Below are 27,716 nucleotides of genomic sequence, written 5' to 3'. Positions count from 1 at the left end.
CACCGCATTAGAGCTTAAATATGGGAGAGGGGCAGTGGGAACTGGAAGACATTTTAAAGCAGTTTTCGTTGTCGTGTTTCATTACTAAGGACCTGGAGGATCAGAGAGGGTAACCCACCTGCTCTGGGTCACACAGCATGATCTTGACAGGCGGGGTAGGAAGAAAGCGAGAAACCACAGTATGGGCACTTTCAGGGGCAGGTCAGGAGCCTCCTTCAAAGGTCCTCACAACCGCTTAGGACAGCTCCCTCATTTGCAGGCTCCAATGCAAAATGGAAACGCAGAGCCACTTCTTCATAATTGGTTAAGAATCGCAACATCCGTGTGGACACCTGTACCCAGCGACCCAGGTGTTCTCCTGGCCCCGTGTCGAGTCGGCGACACACACAGAGGGCCAGTGGCGCTGCCCATCACCCAGGGCCTGGGTGCTGTGGTCCCCATCCTGTTTCATGGCTGAGAAGCTGTGGCCCGGGGAGGCTGAGCCCCCCCCCCCGCCCCCCCCCCCATGTTCTCAAGGCTGTTAGTGACGAAGCCAAGATTCAAACCCAAGTCCAGTGGGTGTCACAACGCACACAGTCCCTGCCACTTCCCTGAAACCACAGCGGGTTGTGGAAAATGAAGACACAGATGAGCAAACTGAAGAAATGGCCCCCAGCCTCCCCTGGGAGGCCGGTCTCTGTGCCCGGGGCTGGTTCCCGCTGGCCAAGTCCCCTCCCACTGGCCCTGGTGTCCCCTAATTACCGAGCAATTTCCAGATGACTCAGGATCTATAATTCATGGCGCGTCTCTCGTCCTGGTCGCTGGAAGGCAGCGAGGCGTGACCGTCTCCCTGGGAGCCTTTCAACCTGGACACGGGAGAGGACAGGGCTCGGGAGCCCAGAGCGGAATGTCAGAGCCCAGGGGGCCACCGCACGAATGGGCACAGCCTGCCTGCGTGGGGTCCGAGGTTTCGGGGACCCTGGCGTGGAACGTCCCCGTGGGAGCTCATGATGGAGCGCGGCCTCCGGGCTGTGCACCCGGGGACCTGGGGTCCACCAGGGGTTCATTCACAAGGGCAGGGCCCAGAAGGACATCTGCACATGTTGGTGGGGGTCCCAAGGGTGACATCCAGCAGGTGCAGGCCAGGGACACCGAGGACCACCCCACAATGCCCAGGGGGCCACCCCCCGTCCCCAGCAGCAGAAAACCCCCAGTTCAGGACGTCAAGGGTCGTGTCCATGGGGGTGGGGGACAGGCGTGTGCTGGGGACAGGGGAGGGGCAGGCATGGCAGTGCCTATGTGGTCGCACATGCGTGACTCTCTGCTGGCCTGGGACCGTGGTGTGATGAGGGATCACAGCGCTAAAGCGTCACTGGGTTTCTGGCTGTGGTCTGGGGGCTCAGAACCTTCTAGAAGGTGCTCGTCGCCCACACGGGCTCTGAGCCCGCAGGGGAGAAAGGCTCCCGAGTGTGGGGACTCCCAGTGGCCCCAGCCGCCCCACAGTCAGGAGGCCCCAGGGTCAGAGGTCGGACATGGGCAGCACTGGGGAGTTGCAGAAGGTTCTGGAACCCGAAGGGCCTGGGCCTGGGTCTTGCCCTGCTACTGGCCAGTTCCCCCGGCCAGGAATGGGCTGAGCTCTTCGGCCTCGATGGCCTGATCTGCAAAGGGAGACACGGGGGAGAGGCCGTGGCGGTGGCGGTGGAGGGACCCGGCACACAGTAGGTGTGCAGCCCGGTCCACCTGGGTCTCCTCCTCCCCAGGGACGTGGGCAGGCTTAGGGCTGCAGGGCGGAAGGCCAGGACCGGCAAGGAGTCGCTCTGTGATCCCTGGGTTGTCCCCTCCTCCTGGGGCTCGGGCCACAAAGAAGCCACCCTGGGGACGGTGGAGGGTCACCTGGGGCTCTGGGGGGCCGTGGGCTCCTCCTCACTGCTCAGTGCAGACAGAGAACTGTAACCCGTGGAGCCAGGCTGGGGCGCAGAGCACCCCAACACACACACGGACATGAAACGGGGTTGGGCGGTTGGCGGCGGGGTCAGCGGTTCTTACTGGGGGACTCCTGTGGAGAACTCGTCTGCAGGGAATGGCACCTGTCACTGTTCCCGAATTGCAGCTGAGTCCCTTGGTCAGCGTGGAGACCTCGGGAAGGCAGGTTGCTCTTGGCTGTGGCTGGGAGTGATGGGGGGCAGGCAGCAGTGTAGACCTCGGGATGAACCTGCAGGGCAGCTTGGCCCTGGCCTGGCTGTGTGACCCCAGATCACTCTGTCAGTCTCTCTGATCCCGAGAGTCCTCATCTATAAAACATCAGACTAGTCCTGGCTGGTTCTGGGGCCCACTGAACTCGAGGATTCTGTGATATAATAATAATGATGATATTGGACACGTACCCGGATCCAGGCGGCACCAGGAGCTTCCCACGGACAGGGCTCCTGTCATTTGGTTTCCCCGGGGCCTCGGTGACCCTTCTGGGAGGGAAGGCCATTTTGCTGGGTGGGAGATCTCCAGGATTCACCCAGCTCTTTGTCACGTGCCCTAAGGACAATTCAGAGTGACCAGAAGGGGATCTTTGAGCACTGGAGACAGGGTGGCCTTCCTCAGTGGGCTTGGCCGTGCCCCCCAATCTGCACATGAGCTTCCGCTACAGGGACCTGGGTAAATGCCCTGGGCTCTGAGGCCCCCACGCCCTGCGCCCCCCGAGGACCCGAGCCTCCGCCTGTCTCAGCTCCAGAAACCCGGGCACTTCCCCCCCAGCTCAGCAGTGGAGCCACTGGACGGGGCCTGGCCCAGTGGGGCAGCAGGGTCCTGGGGCTCCCTCCTCCAGCTCGTCCACTCTCGGCGGGGCAGAGCCCAGGTCAGGGGAGCCGTCCAGCCCCCGCCGTCTCCGCCTCCCTCTGCCTGGGTGCCCTTGCCTGGACGGGCCACCATCGCCTGGGGACACGTTCTCAGAGGGTCCTTCTGGGACCACCCTGGCCCACGTGGTTCCCCCTCCCGCCCCCATCACTCGGGCTGTCGGATTATTTGGGGGGAAGCTGCCTGAGGATGGCCATTGACGTTGGGGTGGCCGCGGAGCCAAGCCGAGAGCCTCAGATCAGCTCTGCTGCTTCCACCGCCACCCCCAGAGGGCTGTCCCCAGCTGCCCTGCCCCGGAGTAAACAGTCGGCCCAGAAACAGCACAGCTGGCCATTATCCCCCCAGAAAATTAGCAACCTATTAAGGCAGCCTGTGCTAATTGACCCCCGAGGGGGAGGGGGAGGGGAGGGGGAGGGGAGGGGGAGGGGAGGGGGAGGGCAGGGGGAGGGCAGGGGGAGGGCAGGGCAGGGGAGAGGGAGGGGGAGGGGAGGGGAGGGGGGAGGGGAGGGGAGGGGGAGGGGAGGGGGAGGGGAGGGGGAGGGGAGGGGGAGGGGAGGGGGAGGAGAGGGGAGGGGGAAGGGAGGGGAGGGGAGGGGAGGGGGAGGGCAGGACAGGGGAGAGGGAGGGGGAGGGAGGGCTCCAGATGGCTTAATGACAGGCCTGGCCCCGCCTTTCTGGCCAGTCCCTCCTGGGGAAGGAGAGCCAGGCTCAGAGGAGGGCTGCCAGCTGCCCAGCAGGGGCCTGCACCTTGGGCACATGTCATCATGCTGCTGGGCAAGGGGCTCTGCTGGTTCTCCCTGGTCCCTACCAGCCCTGTCCCCTCCGGCGGCTCAGCCCCTCCCCCTCCTAGAGTTGGCCCCACAGCCATCAGTGGGCCCTGCTTCGTGAATACCTGATTGTCCTTTAAAAAAAAATTAGGATAGTGGCCCACGCCTGTCATCCCAGGGGCTGGGGAGGCTGAGGCAGGAGGATCACAAGTTCAAAGCCAGCCTCAGCCAAAGCGAGGCCCTAAGCAACTCAGTGAGGCCCTGTCTCTAAATAAAATACAGAATAGGGCTGGGGATGGGGCTCTGTGGTTGAGGGCCTCTGGGTTGTATTCCTGGTACCAAAAAAAAAAAAAAGGATAATATGTTAATTCTAATTGTCACATAGTAAATGGGGGCTGCACTGTGACATTTCAGGATACGAACACAATGTACAAGATCGGATCCAGGTAACTGGCATTTCCATCGCCTGGAACATTTATCATTCCTTTGTGTTGGGGACAGTCTAACTCCCATCAGCTGTTCTGAAATATGCCATTAGTCACTGTTGAGTGGGGGTGGGGACAGAGCTTCGTGGCAGAATGATCCCTTGGCATTGTTCAATCCTCAGTGCCACCAAAAAAAACCCAAAACCAAAACAAGACATATACACGTCTCCCACCAGGGACCGTCCTCCTAGTGCCCAACAGACTTCGGTTCTCAGGGCGACTAATGAGCGGGCAGATTCCCCATGTCCCCCCCTCCCCCACAACCTCCGCACTATCAACGTCCCCACCAGAGTGACACATTCATTACCATCCAGGAGCCACAGTGACACATCAGTGTGGCCCGAGACCCCGTGCACCCTGGGGCTAGCTCCTGGTGTCCTGTGTTCCCTGGGTTCAGACGCGTCCAGCCTCCGTGTCCTGCAGAAGGCCTTCGCTGCCCTGGGGTCTCCCTGCGCTTCCACCAGCTCCGCCCGCCCTCCCCCCAGCCCTGGCCACCCTGGTCCCTACCACTGCGCCCTGGGTTCGCCTTTTCTGGAATCTCACGCGGCTGGGAGGACGCAGCGTGGAGGCCGTCCAATGGGCTCCTCTCTTGGTGCTGAGCCTCCACGTCCCCCGTCTTCTGGGGCTGGAGAGCGCAATCCTTTCCAGCACCGGATTCGTCATCGTCGTCTGGGTGTCCCCAGGTCTCCATGCCATCATGTAAATGCCAAGAGCAGGGTCTGGGGTCACGTGGCCAGAGGGGAGTTGGGCTAACACGGTCACAGCCTGCAGAGCAATCGTAGCTAAGACGGCCGGCTCTCCAGGTGTCCCCAGCTGGGGTAAGAATGGGGTCTGGACCTGGAAGGCTGGTACTTGGCCCCTCCGAGGTCAGGAGCCCAGGGCTTGCTGGGACCCCGGGCCTCCCCTGTCTCTGCCCCTCTTTCTCTTTGCCCCAATAGTCTCTTTCTTTGGGACCTGGTGACTGCTCCTGAGGCCGCAGGTCTTTAGGGCAAGTGGCCAGCAGAGACGACCATGTCTCAAATCCCAACTCCACATCCCCGGGGCAAGTGGAGGGTCGGAGTCCATCTCTGGTCCTGTAGCCGTGCCACGGGCAGGGAACGTGGCACAGACATGACCCCGAGAGCTGACCCCGGTGGGCAGGGGCTGGGGATCACACAGACTCCCCCAGGTGTCCTGCTCACCTGCCCCAGGTGGCCACCAGCCACGGCACCAATGCCCTGGGTCCTCATCTTTTTCTTCACCACAAGAAGGGGTAAATGCTTTGCTTGGTTCACCAAAATTGGAACAGAGAATGCCGCAGTCTGGCTGGGCACAAATCACGAGCCACTGAAGCAGGAACAAACTTTATTTTTAAACTGCAGGAAAACACTTCACACAGCTCCCGGGGAATCCTCCCGAACGCGCCACGAGGCTTGTCCAGCAACCCCCAGCCGGAAATATCTCTCCCGGAAATCCCTCCTCCTGCACTTCCCCAACCAATGGGAACTCTCGGGGAATCCCCGGAAATCCCCACGAGAACTCCAAAATAGTGCGAGAACTCAAAAGTTGCGGCAGAGGCAGATAGTAATGCCTCGCCTGTCAATCAATACTGTTGGCAAAATGCCAGGGGCCATACAGACTCAGCCGTGGCTCTCAGCAAATGACCATCCACAGAGAGGCTGTCACACCTAGTGGACATTGAAAAGCCCAGGCAGAGCCAGACCACCTGTGTTCCATACGTCTTCTACCACTTTCTAGCTGTGTGACCTTGCACAGATGACCTAACCTCCTTGAACGTCAGTCTCCTCATCTGTAAAACGAGGTTAGGATAGGACCTTTCCCTTTGGAGTGTTGTACCAATGGAATAAATTACTATGTAGAACAGTGACGGATACATAGTAGGTGCTCAATAAACAGTAGCCCACATTCTCAGGAGGGAGCTGTGTGTTTTATACATTGTAACCCATTTAACCCGCCAGAGGCAGGGTGGGCTGGTCCTCCTTTGCACCTGAGAAAACTGGGTCACAGAGAGGCCACTTGCCGCGCCTGCTGCAGCTGCCCAGGAAGGTCCGACCCCTCCCCGCGTATCCTTCCTTCCCGCCTCATTGTGTGGCCCAACCCGCAACAAGTGAAAGCGACCACAGAGTTGGCCCACGGAGCCAGAGGACTCAAAGTCATTATCCAGGGGAAAAAATGTTAATATTTATTTATAATGGGCACCATATGGTCCTCCTGGTTTTTTATTTAATTACATCATGGCAGATGGCGGGGGTAAAGGCCATGAGCTAACGGCACTTGCCTCCTCGTTCATTTTCTTGAGATCTGGAGGAGATGAATGGGAGTGGACCTGGATGAGGAGCTGTGAGCCCTGGGAGTGGCGGAGGGCGCTTGTCCTGGGAACAGAGGGTAGTGGGCAGCTCTGGGGGTCTCCCTGGGACTGGGGCACGTGGGCTGTGATTAGGGGCCTGGAACACGTTCCCTCCGTGTGTGTGCGCATGTGTGTGTGCATGTGTGCGTGTCACTGTGCAGGATCGTGGCCACAGCAATCCCGCTGTGATCTAGGTCTGTACCTACAGAAGGGTCCGTTGCACGCTTGCTCAGAATGATTGAAACCTGGGAACACCCTGCGTGTCTGTCCCGGGTGTCACGGAATCACAGAACTACAGCCGCCCGGGAGCAGAAGGGTGACCCCCAGAGGAGGTCATTGGTGATGGCGTCTCTCCTCAAGCTCTTTCTTCACATCTTTGTCTTGCCAAGCAGCTGCCCCAAAGGCAAGAGGACGAGGCGTCCCTTTGTTGAAGGAACCGGGGACAACCACGTGCCAGGCTGGGGTTCATTCCCAGAACCACAAAACAAGGGGCATTGCGCGGTCCGTGGGCCTGGAGCGGCCTTTGAGGGGTGCTCCTCCACGTTTCCAAGCTTAGGAGACCCTCGGGGGACGGTGGGACTCCACGGAGAGACGCCGGGTTTAGGAGAGAGCCCAGCTGTCCTGCGGCTCCAGCTGGTGGGATGGCAGTGAGGCTCAGGGTTCCCACTTGACCCCGGGCTCCTCTTCTTTCTGGTCATGGGTCTGGCGAGGTAAGAAGCTCCCGAGCCTCAGCCTCAGCTTCCTGTCTGTGGAGTAGGTCTCCGTGCAGCTGGGCTCCGTCGGGGTCCACAGGTCCTGGGGCGCCTGCACAGTAGCCAGGCGAAGATCTCCACCTGTGACGGCCGCGTGCAGGGGCTTGGTCATAGCAGGACTTATTGATCGGGAAGGGACTTTGCAAATATTCTGCACCATTTAAGAGGAAGGAAAAGCTTGCGCAGACCCTGCTCTGTTCCGAGGTGAGCAGCAGGGGAGGGGAGGCGAACTCTCGCCCTTCCCTGAGTGGGGGAGACAGATGGGGAGGAAGGTGTGGGTCAGGGCAGCTAGTACCCAGGGTGGCCGAGGCTAAAGGCGGCTGGGGACACTCAGGAGCCTGCGTAAAGCACACCCCCCAGTCATCCGGTCATTGGCCCCAGCTGCTTCCAAATGCTAACTCCCAACCACGCCCAGCAGGTCAGGCGCAGGGGCCCAGAGAGCATCTCCAGTGTCAGAGAAAAACTCTCAGGTAAAGGGACATAGACACGCACCTGTTTGCTCCATATCTGCCAGATGGGGACAGCAACACCAAGAGGCACGTTGGAAAACAAACCAATCATTATTAAGATCGTCAGAGGATGCTCATGGGGCCGACTCCGTGGCAAAGTGCCAGTAATCCCTTCAACTCGGGAGGCCGAAGCAGGAGGATCACAAGTTCCAGGCCAGCCTCAGCAAAATCAAGGTGCTAAGCAACTCAGTGAGGCCCTGTCTCTAAATAAAATACAAAATAGGGCTGGGGATGGGGCTCCGTGGTCAAGTGCCCCTGAGTTCAATCCCTGGTACCCCCCAAAAATATTTTAAAAATAAGTAAATAAAAATGGCTGGGAATATAGTAATATATATATATACACGCACATACAGAAAGACCTGGCAATTTCATTTCCACTCTGTTAATTCTTGTCTACAGGGTGCAGGAGAGAGGCAGGAGCTGGTCAGGAGAGGCCATTAGGAGAAGCCATTCTACCCGTGGCTCTAGTTGTCATTTTCAAAGGGGTCGAAAGAAGGCCGTGGTTGGGAAGATGGGCTTTGCAGTCGGGTGGCCCTAGATCTGCAGCCCAGCGGCCATTGCCTGCTGTGTGGCTCTGGAGGAGTGACTCAGGCTCTCTGACACTCATTCCCCAGCCACGCAAAACAGAGACAGCTCGCCCGCGTGGCATTGTGACAGGGACTCACTCGCCAGTGAAGTCCCAAGTTTTCAATTCTGAGACTAGTTCAACAAAAGTGACACTGGTGCCTTCAAATAAGCTGGAAATGACGATCCAGAGCTTACATAGATATTATATTAACTAATCTTACTACATTATGATTATTGCACTCTGATGGGATTATATTGTTGTTATTGTCATCTCTTTACATGTTCTGTAAGTTCTCACAGGTGTCTCACATCAGGGATGATGCCACCAATGGATTAAATCAGAGCACGCAGCTGTGTAGAAGAACAATTTATGGCACATATCAAGTGCTCAATAAACATTGTTGATATTCAGTGCTGCTCTCCACTAGGGTACTTGTCCTTGTCTATCTGGTATGGTTACTATTTAAATGGCCTTCGCCCTTAGTTGACTCTGGATTCCCCGAAAGCAGACTCTGAGCTACTTAGTCCTCATTCCTAGCTCACACATAGTCGGCAACCAGCAGGCATTTTTAAATGAATGGGAGGAAAGTGGATGCCTGGGTGAACAGAGATGGTGGATGTTTGGATGGATGGATGGGTGGGTGGATGGGTGGATGAGTGGATGGGAGGATGGGTGGATGGGTTGATGGATGGGTAGATGGATGATGGATGCCTGAATAGACAGACAGAAGTATGGATGATTGGGTGGACAGACTGACTGCACAGGGCCTGTCTTTTTTATTGTGTTGTTCACTGATCTATTCCAAATGCCTAGGAGGTGGTTGGTGCATAGGAAGTGCTTGGTACTCAGTTCCATAGTGGACGGGCGGGCGGCCTCCAAGCCACAGTTAAACTCCCCTGCTGCTGTCTGGATCTGGAGGGGCCGTCTCGCTTCAGAGCTCCCGTCCAGTGGCCCTGACTGAGATGGGCGTCGGGCGGCCATGCTGTGATTTCCCCGAGGCCCTCTTCTGCTTTCTGATTCACACTCAGCTCCTCTTCCCGGCTGACGATCCTGAACATTGACTCCTACAGCAGCGGCCCTGGACTCTGTCCTCACTCCATACCCGAGGGCAGCTTGCTAACCAGAGGCGCTGACCAGAGAGGTCAGGAACCTTCCTGTGGGCCAGGCTCCCCAGTGATTCAGAATCAAATGCTCCTCAGGCCATTGTCTGAGAGACCCTAAAGAAAGACGAGCCTCTGTCTGTAACTGGTAGAAGGGACAGATGGCTCGCAGCTCTGGGAACCGTCTCTGAGTTCTCAAGCGATGTCCAGATCATGTGGGGGAAAGGCAGAGGCCAAAAGCCCATGAGTAAGAGCTGGACTTTGGCATTAGAACATCTGGCTTCAAATCCCATCTCTGCCTCCATCAAGCCGTGTGACCTCAGTTTCCTCATCTGTGAACTAGGGAGACGCTCGCCCCCGTAGGACTGATGAGAAGGATGAGGAGATGTGTGCAGAAGGCTTGGCACAAAGCCGGGCACACAGTAGACACTCAATAAAAGCTGAATAAACGAATGTGTTGCTGAGTAATGCCAATGTCCCTTTCTTCTTCAGGTGGAGGAGAGGGACCTGTGGATTCCATTTCTGTCCCTAGAAAGTGAGGCTGGTGAGCCAAGGGCTTTGGTCTCTCTGGCTCCCAGCCTCGGACAGTTCTGGGCACATAGGACGGCTCTCCTTAAATATTTGTTGGGGGAAAAAAATGAATGAATCTGAGCAGATTCAAAATCAGCTGGGCCCAGCGGGTAGTTCAGCAGGAACTAGGAAATGCCTTGGGGACCTCACCCACATGTGGATGTTCATATTTGACAAAGATAGAAGAAGCGTGGGGCAGAGCACAGTCGGTCTCTGTATCTGCAGGTTCTGCAATCAGAGATCCGACCAACTATGGATGGAAAACACTCGAAAACATGATTTTGCTGTTCTGCACATGCACAGACTTATTTCTTGTCCCTTTTCTCTAAATACAGTATAAAAACTGTCTCTATAGCATTGACATTGCGTGAAGTATCAGAGCAATGTAGCAATGATTTAAAGTGTCTGAGAGGTTGTGTGCAGGTTCTCCGCCAATACGGCACCATCTTCTAGAAGGGGTTGGAGCATCTGTGGATTTGGCTATCTGTGGGGTGGGGGCCGGGTCCTGCAACCAACTCTGTCCCCGACGAAGGATGCTCAAGACCCCCTTGGTTCTGTCTTTGGAGAGGGGCTCCTCATGCCGGGTTCTGTGCTCTTTTGCAGGTGGCTGCCCGGTGTCCCGATGCTTGACAGTTGGAGGCCCACCGGTTTCTGACCCCAGAGGGTGGACCCCGGGAGCCTGGCCCCTGGCTGGGAGATAAGGCCAGAATCCAAGCCCTGGGTGAAGTCACCCGGCTCCCACAGGCCTGAGGAGCGGAACCTCTGCCGAACTGCCACTTTCAGAGCCCCTGGGGGGAGTCCCGAGGTGAAGAACAAGATGTAGGGAGATGGGACCACCTCCCGCGCGTCCCCTGGCTTGGCCACAAGAAGCCCACCTTGACCTTGGGCCGCCTCTCCCTTGGCCTAACCAAGAGCTGGACGTGTCCTGGGCCTCAGGCCTGGGCGACCCCCTTTGCAGAGGGAGGAAGACTGAGGACCCCCGGGGGTCCCGTCCCTAGGGGAAGCCCGGAAAGCCACGCCCCTGTCGCCTCCCCAGCCGCCCAGCAGCCAGTGGGTCCGGAATGCCCGCGCCATGGCCAAGCTCTGGGTCAAGGTGCAGCGCTCCTGCCGCAGGAAGCCCCTGCGCTTCCTGTCGCTCCTGGCCCTCTACCTGGCGGCCGGGAGCCTGGTCTTCCTGCACTCGGGCTTCGGGGGTCAGCCCGCCCCCTCCCAGGGCCAGGCCAGCCCCGCCGCGGGCGGCGTCCAGGGCCACGAGCTGCCCTTCCTGGACGACCTGCACCTGGGCAGGGGCTTCCGCGACGGCCAAGCGTCCAGCATCGCGCGCAGGTACGCACCCTCGTTCAAGGGCAAGGACGCCAACGAGAGAGCCAAGCTGGGCGACTACGGGGGAGCCTGGAGCCGAGCCCTCAAGGGGAGAGTCCTCCGGGAGAAGGAGGAGGAGCGAGGTAAGAGCCCCGCGGAGCCGGCAGGGGACGAGGGACGCCACCGGAGGGTGACAGCACCCTAGCGCCATGCCCTTTAGGAAGCAGGTGTCCTAAGCTTGTAGCGACATGGTGGAGATTTCACTCTCGCCCCCACTCCACAGAGGGAAAAAAACTGAAGCTCAGAGAGGTTAAGCAGCCTGGGCAAGTTTGCACAGCTTGTGGAGTTTGCATTTGTCCTCAGGGGACATCACTGCCCTGGGCTTGTTTCGCTGCATTTCTCAGCTGTCGCAGGCAAAGGTGGTTTACTCTGATTTTCACTGAATTCCATGGGGTTGAACCGGACACTTACAATCCTGTGCCCAGTTAATAGATGTGAAAACTGAGGCTCGAAGGAGCAGAGACGCTGGCTCTGGGCGGCAGTAGCCCTGGGGTTTAAATCAGATCTCCCTGGCCTGGACGCTTGGCTGTCTGTGATGCACCCCAAGTCCACTGGCACCTGACGGGCATGCTGGGGAGAGACCCAGCAACCCTGGCCATCCTGAGATTAACACAGATGAGGTTCCCAGAACTCAGGCTGGATGGTCAGGGGCATAAATGAAGGGGAGGGAAAACCAGCCCTGGGTTCCACTGAGAGTCAGCTCACAGAAAGTCCTTTCTCCCGCCAAGGCCCAGGCCAACGGCTTCTCTTCCCTGTGCCTCGGTTTTGAAATCTGTAAAATGGGGATAAAGATCCCTTCCCCCCAGGCGGTCTGTGAGTTCAGTGAGATGCCACCCGGGAAGCACCTGGCACCCCCAGGCCTGGCACTGAGTGGTTACAAATGTTCAGGGGGTGCTCCTGGGGTCTGCCTGGGGGGAGCCCTCTCACAGGTACAGGTGAACAGGAGGAGTTGTGACTGTCCCTCCATATCTGTGGGTCCACACCTTCAGATACTGAAGGATTGCTATACGCTGCTGCTGCTGCTACTACTAATTAGCCGTTCTTGAGCAACTACTACATGCCATTAAGTTGTATTTGCTCTTCATAGCTTAGTGACTTGTGTAAATGCTTATCCCATCTTCTGGCTCATGAACACAGGTCCCTGAATCGTTGCTGTCATTCTTAGTAGCAGCTGGTCTCTACTGGACGCAGTGATGCAGGGCTTGAGCTGTAGGCAATGGAGACCCTGCCACAGGCTGAGGCGGAGGAGGGGTGCTTTACCACTGAGCTGTATTCCCAGCCCTACTTACTTATTTATTTGGGGGGCAGGGTCTCACCAAGGTCTCACTAAGTTGTTCAGGGCCTTGTTCAATTGCTGAGGCTGGCCTCGAACTTGTGATCCTCCTGCCTCAGCCTCCCAAGCTTCTGGGATTACAGTTGTGCACCACTGTGCCCAGGTTTGGTTTTGTTTTGGTTTTGGTATCAGTTACTGAACCCAGGAGCACTGAACCACTGAGCCACATCCCCAGCCCTTTTTATTTATTTATTTTTATTTTGAAACAGGGTTTGTATTTACAGACAGGGTCTTGCTCAGTTGCTTAGGACCTTGATAAGTTGCTGAGGCTGGCTTTGAACTCACGATCCTTCTGCCTCAGCCTCCCGAGTTACTGAGATCCACAGGCGTGTGCCATGCACGTCACCCGGCCCCACATGGCCATCTTCTTGTAAGGACCCCAGTCCTATTGGATTGGGGCTCACTGTCCTCCAGTTTGGCCTCGGGACTCAATTACATGTGCCGGGATCCTATTTCCAACAAGGCAGCATTCTGAGATACTGGGGATTAAGACTCCGACATATCTTCTTTGGGGGTGAGGAGGACCCAATTCAATCCATAACATAGTAGAATTTTTATTTTCACTTTTTCTGGGAGAAAAATCATACTTCCAAGAGCCCGAGTGACATTCAGAGCTTCCTGCAGCTTGGTCCCGGGGATTGAAGCCAGACCTGCCTGACTGCAGGACAGGGAGACGCCGCCTGTTGCAAATCCACTTACCAGGGACTGGTGAGGGGGTGCAGGTCAGTGTGTGTTCGTCTCCTGGGGACAGAAGGCCCTGCTCACAGACAGCAAAGCCTTATTTTATTAAAGATGAACTGGAGCCGCAGAACAAAGTTAAGAAAGAAGGATCAGATGCCCCTCACGGGAGGCTTCCTGACGCTGGTTCTGGAAGCCTGGCCACTCCAGCAGCCGGTCACCATGGAGACGAGCTGATAGCTGGAAACTTGGCCATAGAATCCACCCTCCAGTGGCCTGGGATTTGGGGAGGGGGCCCCAGAAGAGAGCTGAAGGGGTCGGCAGAGGCCGTAAAACCCCCAGGACAGGGACAGTGGTAGGGTGGGTGGCAGCCTCTACCAGACGCCAGTGGGAAAGGCGTCCCCAGATCTGTCCCAGGACCCGTAGGAAATGGACTCATTATCCACACCCCGGCCCCCAGGGCTCTGCCGACTCATCAGGCCCTGGTACCCAGGACCCTGAGTCTGTCTGTCCCTCCCCCTGTCCACAGATAAGGAGGTGGAGGTCAGTCAAGTCTTTGTTCTGTGGGACACTTCAGCCCAGTGGAGGGAAAGGTGAGGGTGGCCCCGCACTCCAAAGTCTAGGCTGTGGGGACAGTGGCTGCATAAACACACCCTGTTTTTTCTCTGAGGGACCCAGCCTCTCCCAACCCCTCCAGAGTCATGGGAGGAATCTGCAGGTAGCGCCCCTGTCACTGCGGTCCCTGGAAGGGGATGGGCTGGGCTCGGGGGATCTGAGACCATCACTGCCAGATAAGCTCTGCCAGTTGGGTGTCGGCGCAGGTTGGTCACGCCCCGCTGATGGCAAAGGACAAAAGGCCCCCAGAACCAGCTTTAATAAAGAGGAAAATGCACTAGGCCATGTCACCAGGCTGCAGAAGGGCTCCCTGGATGCGATTTTTGTCAACTCACCACAGTCTCCTTCTGGAACGCTGCTCTCTGCCCACCCCTGTCTTGGCTGCTTGTCCTAACGCAGCTGCTGCTGGCCTGGGGACTGGCTGTTGGTAGTGCTAGACTTGCACGAGGCCAGCGTCCCGAGAGGCTTCACCCTGTAGGAATCCAGCGAGCGCCTCCTGCGCCCTTCCCTGGGCCAACACTGTGGCTGCGGGGTGGGCACTCTGAGAGGCCCTGTCCAGGTCAAGGTCTGAAAACCGGGAGAGGGGCGTTCTGCAGGCCCAGAGCGCCCACCTCGGTCTACCCGCCATGCCACTGTGGAGGTCCGGATGCACCCGCACTGACACACTTTTACTTCTGTGATTAGACGATACCATCCTATCTACGTGATCGCTGTCCCCCGGTAGCCAAATGCACCTGCCCGCAGCCTAAGCTGACAGCCCCCAAAGTCATGTTGCAGCTGGTGGCAGGCCCAGCCTTGGGCTTGGAAGTTGTGCAGATTATGTGGCCTCCCCGGTTCATTTAGAAAAGAGGGGGACAGAGGGAATGTCAGTAGCTGCCCATCAGAGCGTACGCCCCGTGCCCAAAGTTGAGATTCGCTTGTGAGGCCAACAGACAGAAGAGGCATGGCGGTCAGTTTGCTCATCTGTGAAATGGGTTCGTGAGAGCGCAGATTGAACGGGACGGGGCGTGGCTCCGTCCACGTGGTCCAGCGTGGCCCATACAGTGGGCCCCGCGGGGAGGCGCGCTCTGACGCATGCGCATCTGGTGATGAAGCCCCTCTCCCCTGTCTCTCCCTCCCTCTCTTTGCTTTCTCCTCTCTCTCCCCGGGCTTTTTGTCCTCCTGCCTACCCCACTGTGTACCCTGGACACTCATCCTCTAGTGAACCACTGGACACGCCCACCCAGTGCCCCCGCCCAGCTGGGGGGCGTGGCATCCCTGCTGGAGTCCAGGGGCTGCGATCCCAGCCAGGAGAGAGGGGCTGAGCACAAAGGCAGGGGGCGGGGCCTCCAGAGCGGCCACTGTCTGGTGTCCCTGCTTCCTCTAAAGATGGACTGTCCCCAGCCCAGCAGATCAGCAGATCGCCTCTGTCTCATGAAAGAAATCCTAGGGGATGGCGGCGCGTCTCCTGCAGCGCTGGGAAATGCTGCTCTTGGCAGGGGAGCGGCAAGGGGCCTGACAGTCCATTGTGACAGGCTGTCGTCCTCCGATAGACCTGCTCCTCATGACAAGACAGGGGAGGGGGCGCGCACGGTGTAGACTGGACAGCATTCTCGGCAGGGAAAGGGGTCAAGGGGTCCTTAGCATTTCCCTTGGTCTTTCCCACTAGCTGGATCCACGGTCCCGCCTCCAGGTGCGTCTGAGCGCAGCGGTGGGGAGAGCTGGTGTGGGTGCCCCGGACCTGATTGAGGAGGCTTTGTTCAGGCAGAACACCTTTCTGGGCCTCTAATAAGAGCGTGAGGACCATGGTGCTTCCCGCTACCCATGGGGCATTGAAAAGATCCCCTCATTCAAGAAGCAAGAAGTTCAGAACGTGGGCTCTGAAGCCAGACTGCTTGGGTCCAATTCCGGCTTCCTATGTACAAGCTCTGTTACTTTGGGCAAAGACTTACCCTCTCTGGGCTTTGGTGTCCTGTTCTGTATAGAATGGGAATAATATTCTCATGAGATTATTTTAAAGATCCAATGAAGACAATGTGCATGAACCACTTACCAAAGCGCATATACAAATAATAATAATAACAGTAATTTTGAAGAAATAATGGGGCCGGGTGCAGTGGTGCCGCCTCTAATCCCAGCAGCTCAAGAGGCTAAGGCAGGAGGATCATGGGTTCTAAGCCAGCCTCAGCAACCTAGTAAACCCTAAGCAACTTAGCAGGATGCTGTCTCTAAATAAAATATAAAAAAAAGAGTTTGGGATGTGGCTCAGTGGTTAAGAGCCCCTGGATTAAAAAAAAAAAAAAAATTAAAAAAAAAGGAAAAGAGTTTATATAAACTGTAAAGTCCTGCCCTTTGTGCATGAGAGTTCACTGTTTGCCATGAAGTACAGGAAAGTGTTTAAGAAAACTAAGTGCATGGTTTATAGCTAGATGGTTATTTTATATAGTTTGGAATTGTCCTTTGGATGGGAGAATTCACCTTGACCCACCATAGAGACAAACTGTAAAGTTCCTTACACAACACTGTGAATGGCTCGTTACTGAATCCATTTACCTGAATGTTGCGCCTCTGACATGCAGGACCATGGGAGAGACAATTCCACACACATTCCGTCTAGACCTCCCTGGGCTGTTAGCGTCTTGCGATGGCCAGTAGGAATTGTTTAGCCCATAGAGCTGCTTAGTATGGGCCTCATCCCGGGTGGCTCCAGGATGGCCTTAGCTTGGGTTTCTGGGTGCCCCAATGTCACAAGGAGACCCAGGGGCTTGGCTGCAGCTCCCTGCTGTCCCCTGCTGGCCTCCAGGACCGCGGCCCCTCCTGGACCAGGTTCCACCGAGGCCCGGGAGGAAGGAATCGGTCCCCAACGCCCAGCCAGGCCACCGTGCCAGCCAGCCTGAGGCTCCTCCTGTCCCCCACATCTGACTTCTCACCTTTCCCCCGAAGCCAAGTACATCGGCTGCTACCTGGACGACACCCAGAGCCGCGCCCTGAGGGGTGTGTCCTTCTTTGACTACAAAAAGATGACCGTCTTCCGTTGCCAGGACAACTGCGCCGAACGGTAGGTCCCCACGTCCCCAGATCCACCTGTTGGGGTCCCTCCCTTCTCCCTCCTGCTGTACCATAGTGGCTGGGGGGGGGGGAGGGGGTGAGCACCGGGGCGGCTTGCAGGCGAGCGTGTGCGCATGTGTGTGCCAGGAGACTGTCCAGAGGTGGCCGCGGGTGTGATGTGAGCCCAGGAGCCAGTCCCTGGTGTGCAGAGTGGGGCTGGCTGGCGACACTGGGGAGCGCAGTGGTGGCGCCTGATGATCTTCTAGTAGAGGTCGCGGGCTGGAGCCGCGCACCGTGGCCAGGTAGCCGATGGCACTGCCCACACGCGGCACTGAGGTGACGGCGTACAGGTGTGAGGACTTGCAACTGGTGGGCGTGTGCGCGTGCGCACTATACACACGGAGCTAGTGAGAAGGGGGAGGCGAGAGCTTGGGAATGGGGGTATCTGGCCTCTCTCCCAAGGAGAAACACTCAGCTCTTCAGACAGGATCCCCAACCCAGGAACAAGGGGATAGATTGATTAGAGTGGGCACCGAGGGGGCCAGGAGCAGTGGCCCACGACTGTTAACCCAGCCACTAGGGAGGCTGAGGCAGGAGGATCGCAAGTTGGAGGCCAGCCTCAGCAATTTAGCAAGATACTGTCTCAAAATAATAAAATAAAGAGGGCTGGGAATGTGGGTCTGTGGTAAAGTGCCCCTGGTTCAATCCTCCCACAAAAAAGAATGTGCATGGGGGGGAGAGAGAGTTGACTTGGGGGGGTACCAGGGGTAGAACTCAGGGGCACTCGACCACTGAGCCCCGTCCCCAGCCCTATTTTGTATTTTATTTAGAGACAGGGTTTCCCTAGTTGCTTAGTGCCTCGTTTTTTGCTGAGGCTGGCTTTGAACTCACCATCCTCCTGCCTCAGCCTCCCGAGCTACTGAGGTGACAGGCGTGCACCACCTTACCTTTTTAAGAGCAGATGAGTCCATGTATGACCAGTAAACAGGGTCAGGACCCTGGGGTGCCATGGGCTTGATCTTTTCCCCTGTCTCCTGGGACCCTTAGCCTTGGGTGGCACACAAGGTGACCTGGAATCCACTCACTGCCATACTTCATCCAGCTGACCGATGGTCACAAGCTCCACTGGCCACATGCTAATGCAGAAATGGGCTAGTGGGTGGCCAGGGAGGGACTCTCCCTTCAGTCCCTGATTAGGACACACTGTCCCCTTTATAATGAGCTGCCTGAGAAGCCCACCATTAAAGTCACGAGCCCGGGACCCTGTCCAGCTTGGGAAGGGCCATGGGATCAAGGATGTGGATTTGCTAATTTATTTGCCAATCCGTGGGGAGATGGGGGGTGGGTTCCCCGGAGCCCCTGGCCCCGGGAGCTCCCAGCCTAGACGGGGGACAGACGAGTACACGGGGCAACCTGTGAGCTAGGGTTGCAACGTGTCACCGCAGGAGCTGGACAGCAGAGAGGCCCCGCCACCCAGAGGTCCGGAGAGGCCGCTCGGGGGTGACAGCCAAGGAGCCCTGGGGCCGCTGTGGGAATTCCGCTCAGCTCAGGGAGCATCTGCCGGCTGTGCACATGAGCTGGGGTCAGGGCCGAGGCAACTGCAGCCCTGCCCATGGGGCGCCCCCCATCTCACCGGGGAAGCCGAGGCACCAACAGGTTAGCTATAGAGCAGCAGCGTGTCCACCCAGGAAGCACTTGCTCCTGCCGAGCACTGTCCCAAAGCACTTTGCAGTTCCTAACTCTTCAACAACACATGATTCCCATGAGGCAGGGGTGCTAGGGACCACATTCTACAGATGGGCAATCTGGGGTGTAGACACACGGAGCATGATGGGTGCTGTACAGTGGAGATCTGAAGGCAGAAGGGGTGGGGGGCTCCACACGGGGGCCTGGGGATGGAATACAAAGGTAAGACCCTGAGTGGGGTTTTGAAGGATGAATAGGAGTTTCCTTGGTACTCCCAGTAGAGTATGGGGAAGAAACATCAGAGCCTGAACTAGGGAGCAGAGAGAGAGGGAAGGTCCAGGCTTGTTCCTTTTAAACTCACAGGAACTACTGAGGGTCCCCTGAGCACTACCTTAATCCCTTCCATGGGCACACCCCCAATGACCCAAGACCTCTCACCAGGCCCCACACCTTAAGCCTCCACCACCTCCCAATAGCACCACCCTGGAAAACCAGGCCTTTGACACATGGACCCTTGGGAGACACTCAAACCATAATCAAACCCAGAGCACCTTGGAAGGTACTGCCATCTGGGTTCATCAGCTTGCTGTCACTGTGACAAAATACCTGAGACAATTAGCTTATAAAGAGAAAAGGTTTATTTGGGCTCCCAGTTTTGGAGTTTCCAGACCATGACTAATGGGCCTCGTTGTTTTGGGCCTGTGGGGAGCAACACACCATGTGGAGCACATGAAGAAGCAAAGCCACTCACCTCTTGGTCAGGAAAGGAGAGGAAGAGGAAGGGGCTGGGCCTCACGGTTCTCTTCAGGGCATGTCCCCAGTGACCCAAGGACTTCTGGCTAGGCTCTACCCCTGCAAGGTTCTACCACCTCCCAGCAGCACCACCCTGGGGACCAAGCCTTCAACACTCTGGAGGACACTTGGGATCCAATTCATAGCACCGTCTCCACTGCCACGTTCTGTTCATTGGGAGTCTCCAAGTGGAGTCCCAGCTCCAGGGGAGGAGGACTAAGCTCCATCTTTAAAAGAACGGAGTGGCTCAGAATTTGCGGATACAGTTCCGAACCTCCACCCTCCTGACCCAGGACACTCCCTGGCACGTTTCTTTCCAGAGCGGCTGGACCCTCTCCTGGGTGGGTCTCCCTGACCCACCGGGGCCTCCATCCTTCGGGCCTCTGAGGGGTGAGGCCCCTCTTGCTTTGGATTTGGCAACACTGCTGGGCCCTGTTCTTGGAAAAGGCTGTTTCTATCAGTGGGTACCATCACAAAAGAGAGGACCCAGGACACCTGAGAACCAGGGCCTGAGAGACAGGGAGCTGAGGCAGGCAGAGGAGGGAGGCTGGCGCAGCCCCAGGATTGTGCTGGGTGTCAGATCCCAAGATGCTCAGCTCATCTAAGATGCTCTTGCCCCTCCTGCCCAGATGAGCAGGTGGCTGTGGCAATGCCACATTCTACCCCAAGTTGCTGGGGCATGTGGGGGCCACCAGCCTGGCTGGGCATGTCTCTCCATCCAGGACCACACCAGCCATACGTGAGCACACGGTCCCTGCAGGCTGCTCTTCGGGTGCCCAGGGTGCAGGCTGCTGCCGGAGACCACCATATCTCAGAGGCCACCGTGGATGAAGGGGCTGAGCAGGGCCTGTCTTCCTCCCCTCCCCAGCCCCCCAGGCCTGGGACCCGAGCCAGCAGGGACCTTCATTTGTTCCTAGACTGTGGAGCCCCTGAGCATCCTTTTTAGGAAAGGATTTCATGCTTATGAAAAAAAGTTAAAAATCGAAGCGTGCCTGGATTGTTCTGTTTTAGGGGAAGGAATTTCTCCCTTGGCTGGGTCTGGAGCTAGTTTTGCCATCTTCCAAAGGAAAGGAGAGTCTCTGCTCCTCCCCTGGCCCCAGCTCCTCTAGAGACACAGCCACATCATTCCTGAGTGACATTTCCTGGAATAAAGAGGCGGGGCTCTGGGGAACTGAAAGTCTCCGGTCCCCAGACAGGGAGGACCAGGGGAGGGCACCAGGGTCTGGGCGCATGTGTGATTGTACACTGTGGTGGGGGCTCTGCAGGGGTGACGCTGGGCGTGGCGGAGAGGGCAGGTGGGTGGTCCCTGGGGTGCTCCAGTTCCCTTCCTGGGTTTCTCTGACCTCAGGGCCTCTTTTCTTTCTTCCTGGCTCTGGAACTCCCCAGCCTCCCTGACTCCTCTTAGGAGTCTCCTGGAGTCCCCCTCTCCAGGATCCCCAGGGGTCTCCTGATGGCCTTGGGATGCCTCTGTGTCCTGAAGGCCCTTGTCCACCGGGTCTCCGCGCTGGCGGGGTCTGTTGTCGCGGGGTCTGCAGTCGCGGGGTCTCCCGGTGGCAGCCTCCCCCACCTGACAGCGGCCTCCCCTAGGGGTTACCTGTACGCCGGGCTGGAGTTCGGGGCCGAGTGCTACTGCGGCCACAAGATCCAGGCGGCCAACGTGAGCGAGGCCGAGTGCGACATGGAGTGCAAGGGCGAGCGGGGCAGCGTGTGCGGTGGCGCCAACCGCCTCTCGGTCTACCGGCTGCAGCTGGCACAGGAGTCGGCCCGCAGGTGTACGTGAGTCGGCCCCGCCCCGTCCAAGGCTCCTCCCCTGGCCACACCCGGGCTCCGCCCCATCTGAGGCTCCTCCCTTGGCCACACCCCTGGGCCCGCCCCATCTGCGGCTCCTCCCCTGGCCACACCCGGGCCCCGCCCCATCTGAGGCTCCTCCCTTGGCCACACCCCTGGGCCCACCCCATCTGAGGCTCCTCCCTTGGCCACACCCCTGGGCCCAGCCCTGCCTGCAGAGCCTCTGCAGGTCCCATGCCCTCTGTCTGCCCCTGGCCTCCCATGGCTCCCCATCACCCAGAGGCTACTGCTGTGCCGCCCAGCCCGCCTCCCGCACCTTTGCAGAGCGAGCCAGTTCCTGCTTTCGGGACATTGTCCCACGTGGCCCCCTTCCTGAGGGTCAGGGCTGTTTAATGAGAGTTAGTAACGATCTGTCAAACATCTGCCAGGTCTCTGCTAAGCCTCGGGCAGGCCTTGTTTTACTTACCTTCCCTACAGGCTTTTCGGGTCACTGCCATTGTTAATTATCCCCATCGACAGCGAGGGAACAGAAAAAATTACAGTGAACTTGCCAAAGGTCACGCAGTCTAGTGCCAGATGACCTTCAGACCTATTAAAAGATCTACTGGGCTTGACGAGGAGTGGGAGGCTGGGATTACCCTCTCGGGCAGTTGAACCAGAGACAGGACAGAGCTCCACAGTGAAACCCTCTAGCCCTGTGGCCTGCGCTTCCCCAATTGGAACATGTCTGAGAGGCCCCAGAGACCTTGTTCAGCTTCTGTGTCAGCAAGCCAGGGACATTCTGCATTTCTAAGGAGCCCCGTGTGACGCCAGGCTGCTGGCCCATGGACCAACTTTGAATAATGAGGCTTGATCTCAGCAAATCTCTCCTAGAATGCAGACAGACAGTTACACCTCTGTTTGCATAAAAAGTCCTCCTCTATGTGAATTTCATATTTTATAAACTCATTGTTTGCTGGGGTGCGGTGGGGCACGCCTGTCATCCCAGTGGCTTGGGAGGCTGAGGCAGGAGGATCTCGAGTTCAAAGCCAGCCTCAGCAACTTAGTGAGACCCTGAGCAACTCAGACCCTGTCTCTAAATAAAGTACAAAATAGGGCTGGGGATGTGGCTCAGTGGCACCTTGGTGGCTCGGTAACACCTCCTTGATGTCTCATTTTATACCTAGAGAAACTCAAGATACAGCCGAAGTGGCTCAGCTGAACAGCCCTGTGGGGAGGGGCTCCAAAGAGAAGAGGCTTTGTATAGGGGCCTCAAAAAATGCATAAGGTCATGCCCAGTGGATAGGGAGAGGAGATCCAGACCAAGGAAGTGGTGTGTGCAGAAACCCCGAGGTCATTTCATTTCTGGAAATAATGGGCAGGTGTGATTTTCTTTTTTTTCCAAAGCCATGTCTCCTCATAGTGACTGATCATGGGCAGGAACCCAGTCTCCCAGTTTGGGTGCTCACTCAACGCAGTACTGTGGACAACCTGACTCCTTGAATTGGATTCAGGATCCCATCTCCTCTTTGTTGGGGGTCACTCCTTAGCCCCAGCTGAACTCCTCCTGCTCCCAACCCCTGAGCCTTCCTTCTGCTTTGCTCCCCGACTCTAGGCAACATGAAACCACCGATGTTTTTTTTCTCTGACTTTCCATGCCCGGGATCTGTTTTATACATAAATAAATCAGAAAGAGATTGCCCTCCAAGTCACTGTCACACAACTCTAGCTTGTATCACATCAGAAGGAGAAGTGAGCCGGTGCTTCAGGAAACAGGTGGTGCAGGGGACAGCTCTTGTGTGTAGAGTCACTCCTCCGTATTAACGCTGTTTCCTAATGGTTTTCCCTGAAGATCCAAAGGCGGCTTCTTATGTCCCCAACACTTTGATGACTGGGTGTCTGCCTTGGGTAGGGAGCCCGGCAACATGTTTTTGAGGCCACAGGGTGCTTTAGTTAGCTAAAGCACCAAAGGCTGGCAGAGCAAATATCTGCAGGCACCTGCTGCTCTCCCTTCACACAGACTCCTGGACACTGGGGCTCTTTGCCTGGTTACAAAAGAACCAGGAAATGGACTTCCTTCTTGATTGGAGTCTTTTTTTTTAATACTAGGAATTGAACCCAAAGGTGACTTAACCACTGAGCCACATCCCCAGCCCTTTCTTTTGTATTTTAATTAGAGACAGGGTCTCACTGAGTTGCTTAGCGCCTCGCTAAGTTGCCGAGGCCAGTTTTGAACTCGCGATCCTCCTGCCTCAGCCTCCCAAGCTGCTGGGATGACAGGGGTGCGCCACCCGTGCCAGGCTGGACTCCATTTTTCACAGTCGCCTGCTAACTGTGTCTGCAAGAGAGGCTCTTCTCCCGGAGAGGGACACCTGATGGATTCGTGAACATTATGATTTCATAGCATGTTGCAAGAATAGTCACTGGCCTCAAAGAGTCTTGCAGATTTGGGTCGCGATGGAAGAACGCTGCGCAGCAAGCTGTCCGGCCCGCGGGCGGCTGTCCATGGTGCTGACTGCCCTTCCGTGGGGCTGTAACCCGGAGCCCCGCAATCCGGCGTCTCCGGGCCTCAGCCTTCTTTCTTCTTACCCTTTCAGCTATCTCGATGGAGCCTTATGAAGCTGGCACCCTCGCTGGGAAAATACAGATCTCTGCTTCGTGCTCACGGCTTCCATGATGGACTTTGTGCAGGGTGGTTACTGTTGGCCACTTGTGGGTTTTGAAGGTCACGAGAATTGAGTGCAGACTTGGCCTTCATGCTCACAGCTCCTCCAATCAACACCTCTGCTGAGGGGGGCTCAGGCGACCCAGGAAATCTCATCTCCAGTCCTCAACCCCCCCTCAACATTTGTCTACAACTCCTGAATTTCATAACTCATACGAGACTTCACGGATTCCCTGTGTAGAAACAAGGGGAGAAGAGAAAATATTCCTCCTTCTGTATCACAGTGGGGGAGACTTGGGGGTTTTGTTTGTTTTGTTTTGGGGGTACCAGGGGTTGAACTCAGGGGCACTCAACCCCTGAGCCCCATCCCTAGCCCTATTTTGTATTTTATTTAGAAACAAGGTCTCCCTGAGTTGCTGAGGGCCTCACTTTTGCTGAGGCTGGCTTTGAGATCCTCCTGCCTCAGCCTCCCTAGCCACAGGGATGACAGGTGTGGGCCACCATATCTGGCTTGAGACTTGATTTCTTTCTTTTCTCCTAACACAAATTCAGGAAGGCATTATTATGGCTTTGGGAGCAGGGCCTGCAGACCTTGTTTTTATGCAAGACTTGCTGTCCTGACTCTGGCCAAGCCACTGAGCCACGGTGAGCCTCAGTTGCTTCGTCTGTAAAATGGAGACATTTCCCCACCTTTCACAATGGCTCTGACGTCCAAGTGGGATAAAGTCTAGAAAGCACCAAGTGCAAGGCCTGTTGCAGATGCTGCCCCTTCTTCCTCATGAAGACCCCCATTCTACTCTGAGAATCACCCAATTCTGGCTCTTCCAGTTTCCAACAGCCTGCGGGCGCCTCTGGGATGTCTAAAAATAGCCAGATCGCATCCTCCTCAGACCGTCAGCCTCTTTGTGTGATTCAGTCTCTTGCTGATGCTAGGTAGCGAGGTGGCCGGGAGCGGCTTCCAGCTCTCGGCTGTTCCTCGTCAACAGCATTTTAATGCACTCGAACTTGGCCTAATTACTCAGGGGGGGGGTGGCCTCTTTCAAACCCAGGAGGACTCCCCAAGCCTGCCTCTAAGCAGATGCCTGCTGACATTTCTCTCATTTTGGGGAAGCCCCAGAACAAAGAGATGAGAGGACTTCAGAGGGACTGGCCACTGGTTCTGGGCTGTTCTTCGTCTGCCCCTCGCCTCTTGCTAGTAAAAAGCTTGGGCAGCTGAGGTCACACCCTGTCCCCGCTGGCCCGCCAGGGAGCTGGTAGTGTCAGAATGTGGGGCACAGGCTTCTGCAAGCCTCGCACTCCTGCTGTGGGCATGGGTCTTTGGAGCCCCAGCATGTTAGGGTTGGGCAGCCGCCTGTAGGCGGGAAGTGAGGATGTGGTGTCCAACGAGATTGGGGTCACATCCCGATTCTGTCCCCCACTGGCTGGGTGACCTGGTAGAGTGATCAGATCTTGCTAGGTCTCCGGGGCTCTGCCTGAACCACAGGATCACAGTATCGTCAACCTCAGAGGTTGTTGCAGAGATTAACTGAGATATAGTGGAGCACGCTCAGCACCAAGGAACAGCTGTTAGGGTTTTCATTATTGTTCAGCTTCAGTGAGGGCTGGTCATTGGGAAGATGCCACTCAGGGCCACTGGTATTGCCCAGGGCTATGGAAGGCACAACCCCAGGAAGGACTAGTCCCTGAACTTTGTGAAGGATTTTCCTTATGAATTACAAATGCTCAGAGATCCAAGATGGGCTCAGTTGGGTTTCTCCAGATGCAAGGACACGCGCGAGCCTTGGGCGACCCTGGGAGATGATGTCAGTGTGCACCTGTAGGGGACAGGGAAGGGGCCAGGAGAAGAAGGAAGGTCCTTCCCAATGCAGGCCACCTCTGAGGACAGCTGAAGCCTAATCCCCCTGCAGAGCCCTGGGAGGCAGGTGTCCCACCTGAGGGGACAGCCGGCTGCCATCTCTATTCCTCAGCTCCCACCCATGAGCTAGGGTGAATTCTGGTAGGTCCAGCCTGTCCCTCACGGGCCCTAAGGCAGAGAGTCAAGGTCACCGCCAGCCCATTCTGGAATGGAGCATGCATATGAACAGGGGCTATGACAGTGTCCCCTCTGTGGGATCCAGCCATCTTCACACACCATGGACAAGGCATGGGGAAGGGAACAGGAAGGAACACAGCACTTGCTGAGTCTCGGACAGTCGTAAGTGCCATTGCAGGGACTTCCACCCCATCTGGCCAGGGTACGTCCACATGATGAGCCCCATTCACAGATGAGGAAAATGGAGACTCCTTGAGGTGAAGACACCTGCCCAAGGCACACAGCTGAGCGTGTGCGTGACCTAAGCAGATGCCCTTCCTGCTGGATCCAGAACCCTCTGCAGAGAAGAAGGCATCTTCTCACTGCTGCGAGGTCCAAATGTCTTCACGCCACAGGAGAATGTCAGAAAGGCCGAGGGATGCCCTGGCCACTTCACTCTCAGAGAAGAGAGCGTCTCACCCCTGGAGGAGACAGCCAGGTGGCCCATATTCCAGATGGAGGGAAGTGGGAGATCAAATGCCGGGGCCGCCGATCCTGTTCTCAACGCCCAGATCATCAGGATGCTGTGGAGAGCCACCGGCAAAGACAAAGAGCTGCCCGGGATTCCCTGGTTTCCGCCCCCACCTCCCAAGCAGACGGCGGGAAGATTCCCCATCCTGGATTCACTTCCCTAACTGTCCCCTGTCCCCCGCCCCAGCACACACCTTGACCAAAGAGACACCCAGCAGTCACTTCTGATGGTCTCTAGCCCTTTAAGGCCTCTGAAAACCTCACCTGCTTTGGTACTCAGGACATTCAGGGGGCCCACCTCAAGGAGCTGGTACTCAGGGGCTCCTTAGCAGCTGCTTAAAGGTCAGAGGTGACCAATCTCTGCAGAACTGGGCAGCGAAGTCGGCCTGTCCCTTCTCTTCTTTACTAAGCTAAGAGCCCTCCCCTGATCCCATTCTACAGGTGAGAACACTGAGGCTCTGGAAGGCAGGGAACTTGCCCCCGATCAAAGGCGAGGGGCGTGCAGTTGCCAGTAGGAGCTTCATGGAGGACAGCTTCTTGTTCTCCAGGTGACGATGAAGGGTTCATGGCCTTCTGGTGTGGCATCAGCTGGAAGACCTTCCAGGGCCCTGCATTGGGGCTGGGCCACTCAAGGCCATCGGAGATGCATGCTGACGTGGCCCTGTCAGACTGAGCCCAGGAAAGGGAAGTGGGGAGGGCAGAGCACTTGGCCATGGGACCCCAGATGAAGAGCATGGGACCCTGCTGATGCCCTGGTGCCTTCAGTTACCCAAAGTCATGTCTGCCAGAGTGACTCCCAGTGACAGTAAGGAGGACCCAGATCAGCAAGGGGACCCCAAAGACCACCCGAGATGCATGCTACACAGACACCAGTTGTCCCTGGCTGCAGGCTGAATCGGGCATAATTGTCCCCCAGCTCTTGGCTTCCTGGGGAGAGGCCCTGCTGGGCTGGTCCCCACCCCTGCCGTTCCTGTCTGTCGGGTGCCTTGTCCCTGCTCTGGGGAAGTAGACATCTTGTCCCAACCAGGCGCCAGCTGCTCGGGGGATTGTTGGGAAATGCCAAGCCCTGGTGGCACTGAACTGGCAGGATGCGGGAGGTCAGCTGAAGCTCAGCCTCACCCTGTGCTAGGAGGCCGGCAGCCCTCCTCAGCTAACTGTTGCCAGGCAACCCGGAGAGGACCTGGTCATGTGTCCACGTGCACAACCCCCGGTGGTGAGACTGGCCTCACGGTGGAGTGATGACAACCACCCAGTGTCCGCCAAGAGCAGGCGGCGCCGTTGGACACCCATTGCCAGGAGACCCGCCAGGCCCGTGGGCACAGCCA

At 57.1% G+C, this 27,716-nt stretch overlaps 1 protein-coding gene across 1 annotated transcript in view; it reads left to right on the top strand.

Moving 5' to 3' along the window:
• Nucleotides 1–10,996: 10,996 nt before the first annotated feature.
• The window catches only part of Wscd2 (WSC domain containing 2), a 37,134-nt gene continuing 20,414 nt past the window's right edge, over nt 10,997–27,716 (top strand). The window contains exons 1-3 of the mRNA XM_027923396.2: nt 10,997–11,369; nt 16,835–16,949; nt 21,005–21,189. Coding sequence (XP_027779197.2) covers nt 10,997–11,369; nt 16,835–16,949; nt 21,005–21,189 — 673 coding nt within the window. The remainder of the gene's footprint in view (nt 11,370–16,834; nt 16,950–21,004; nt 21,190–27,716) is intronic.

The sequence above is a fragment of the Marmota flaviventris genome, chromosome 1, assembly GCF_047511675.1.
Source record: "Marmota flaviventris isolate mMarFla1 chromosome 1, mMarFla1.hap1, whole genome shotgun sequence".
Classification (NCBI taxonomy): domain Eukaryota; kingdom Metazoa; phylum Chordata; class Mammalia; order Rodentia; family Sciuridae; genus Marmota; species Marmota flaviventris.
Note: the sequence above shows the minus strand (reverse complement) of the source record. Positions and strands in the feature narration are given on the sequence as shown.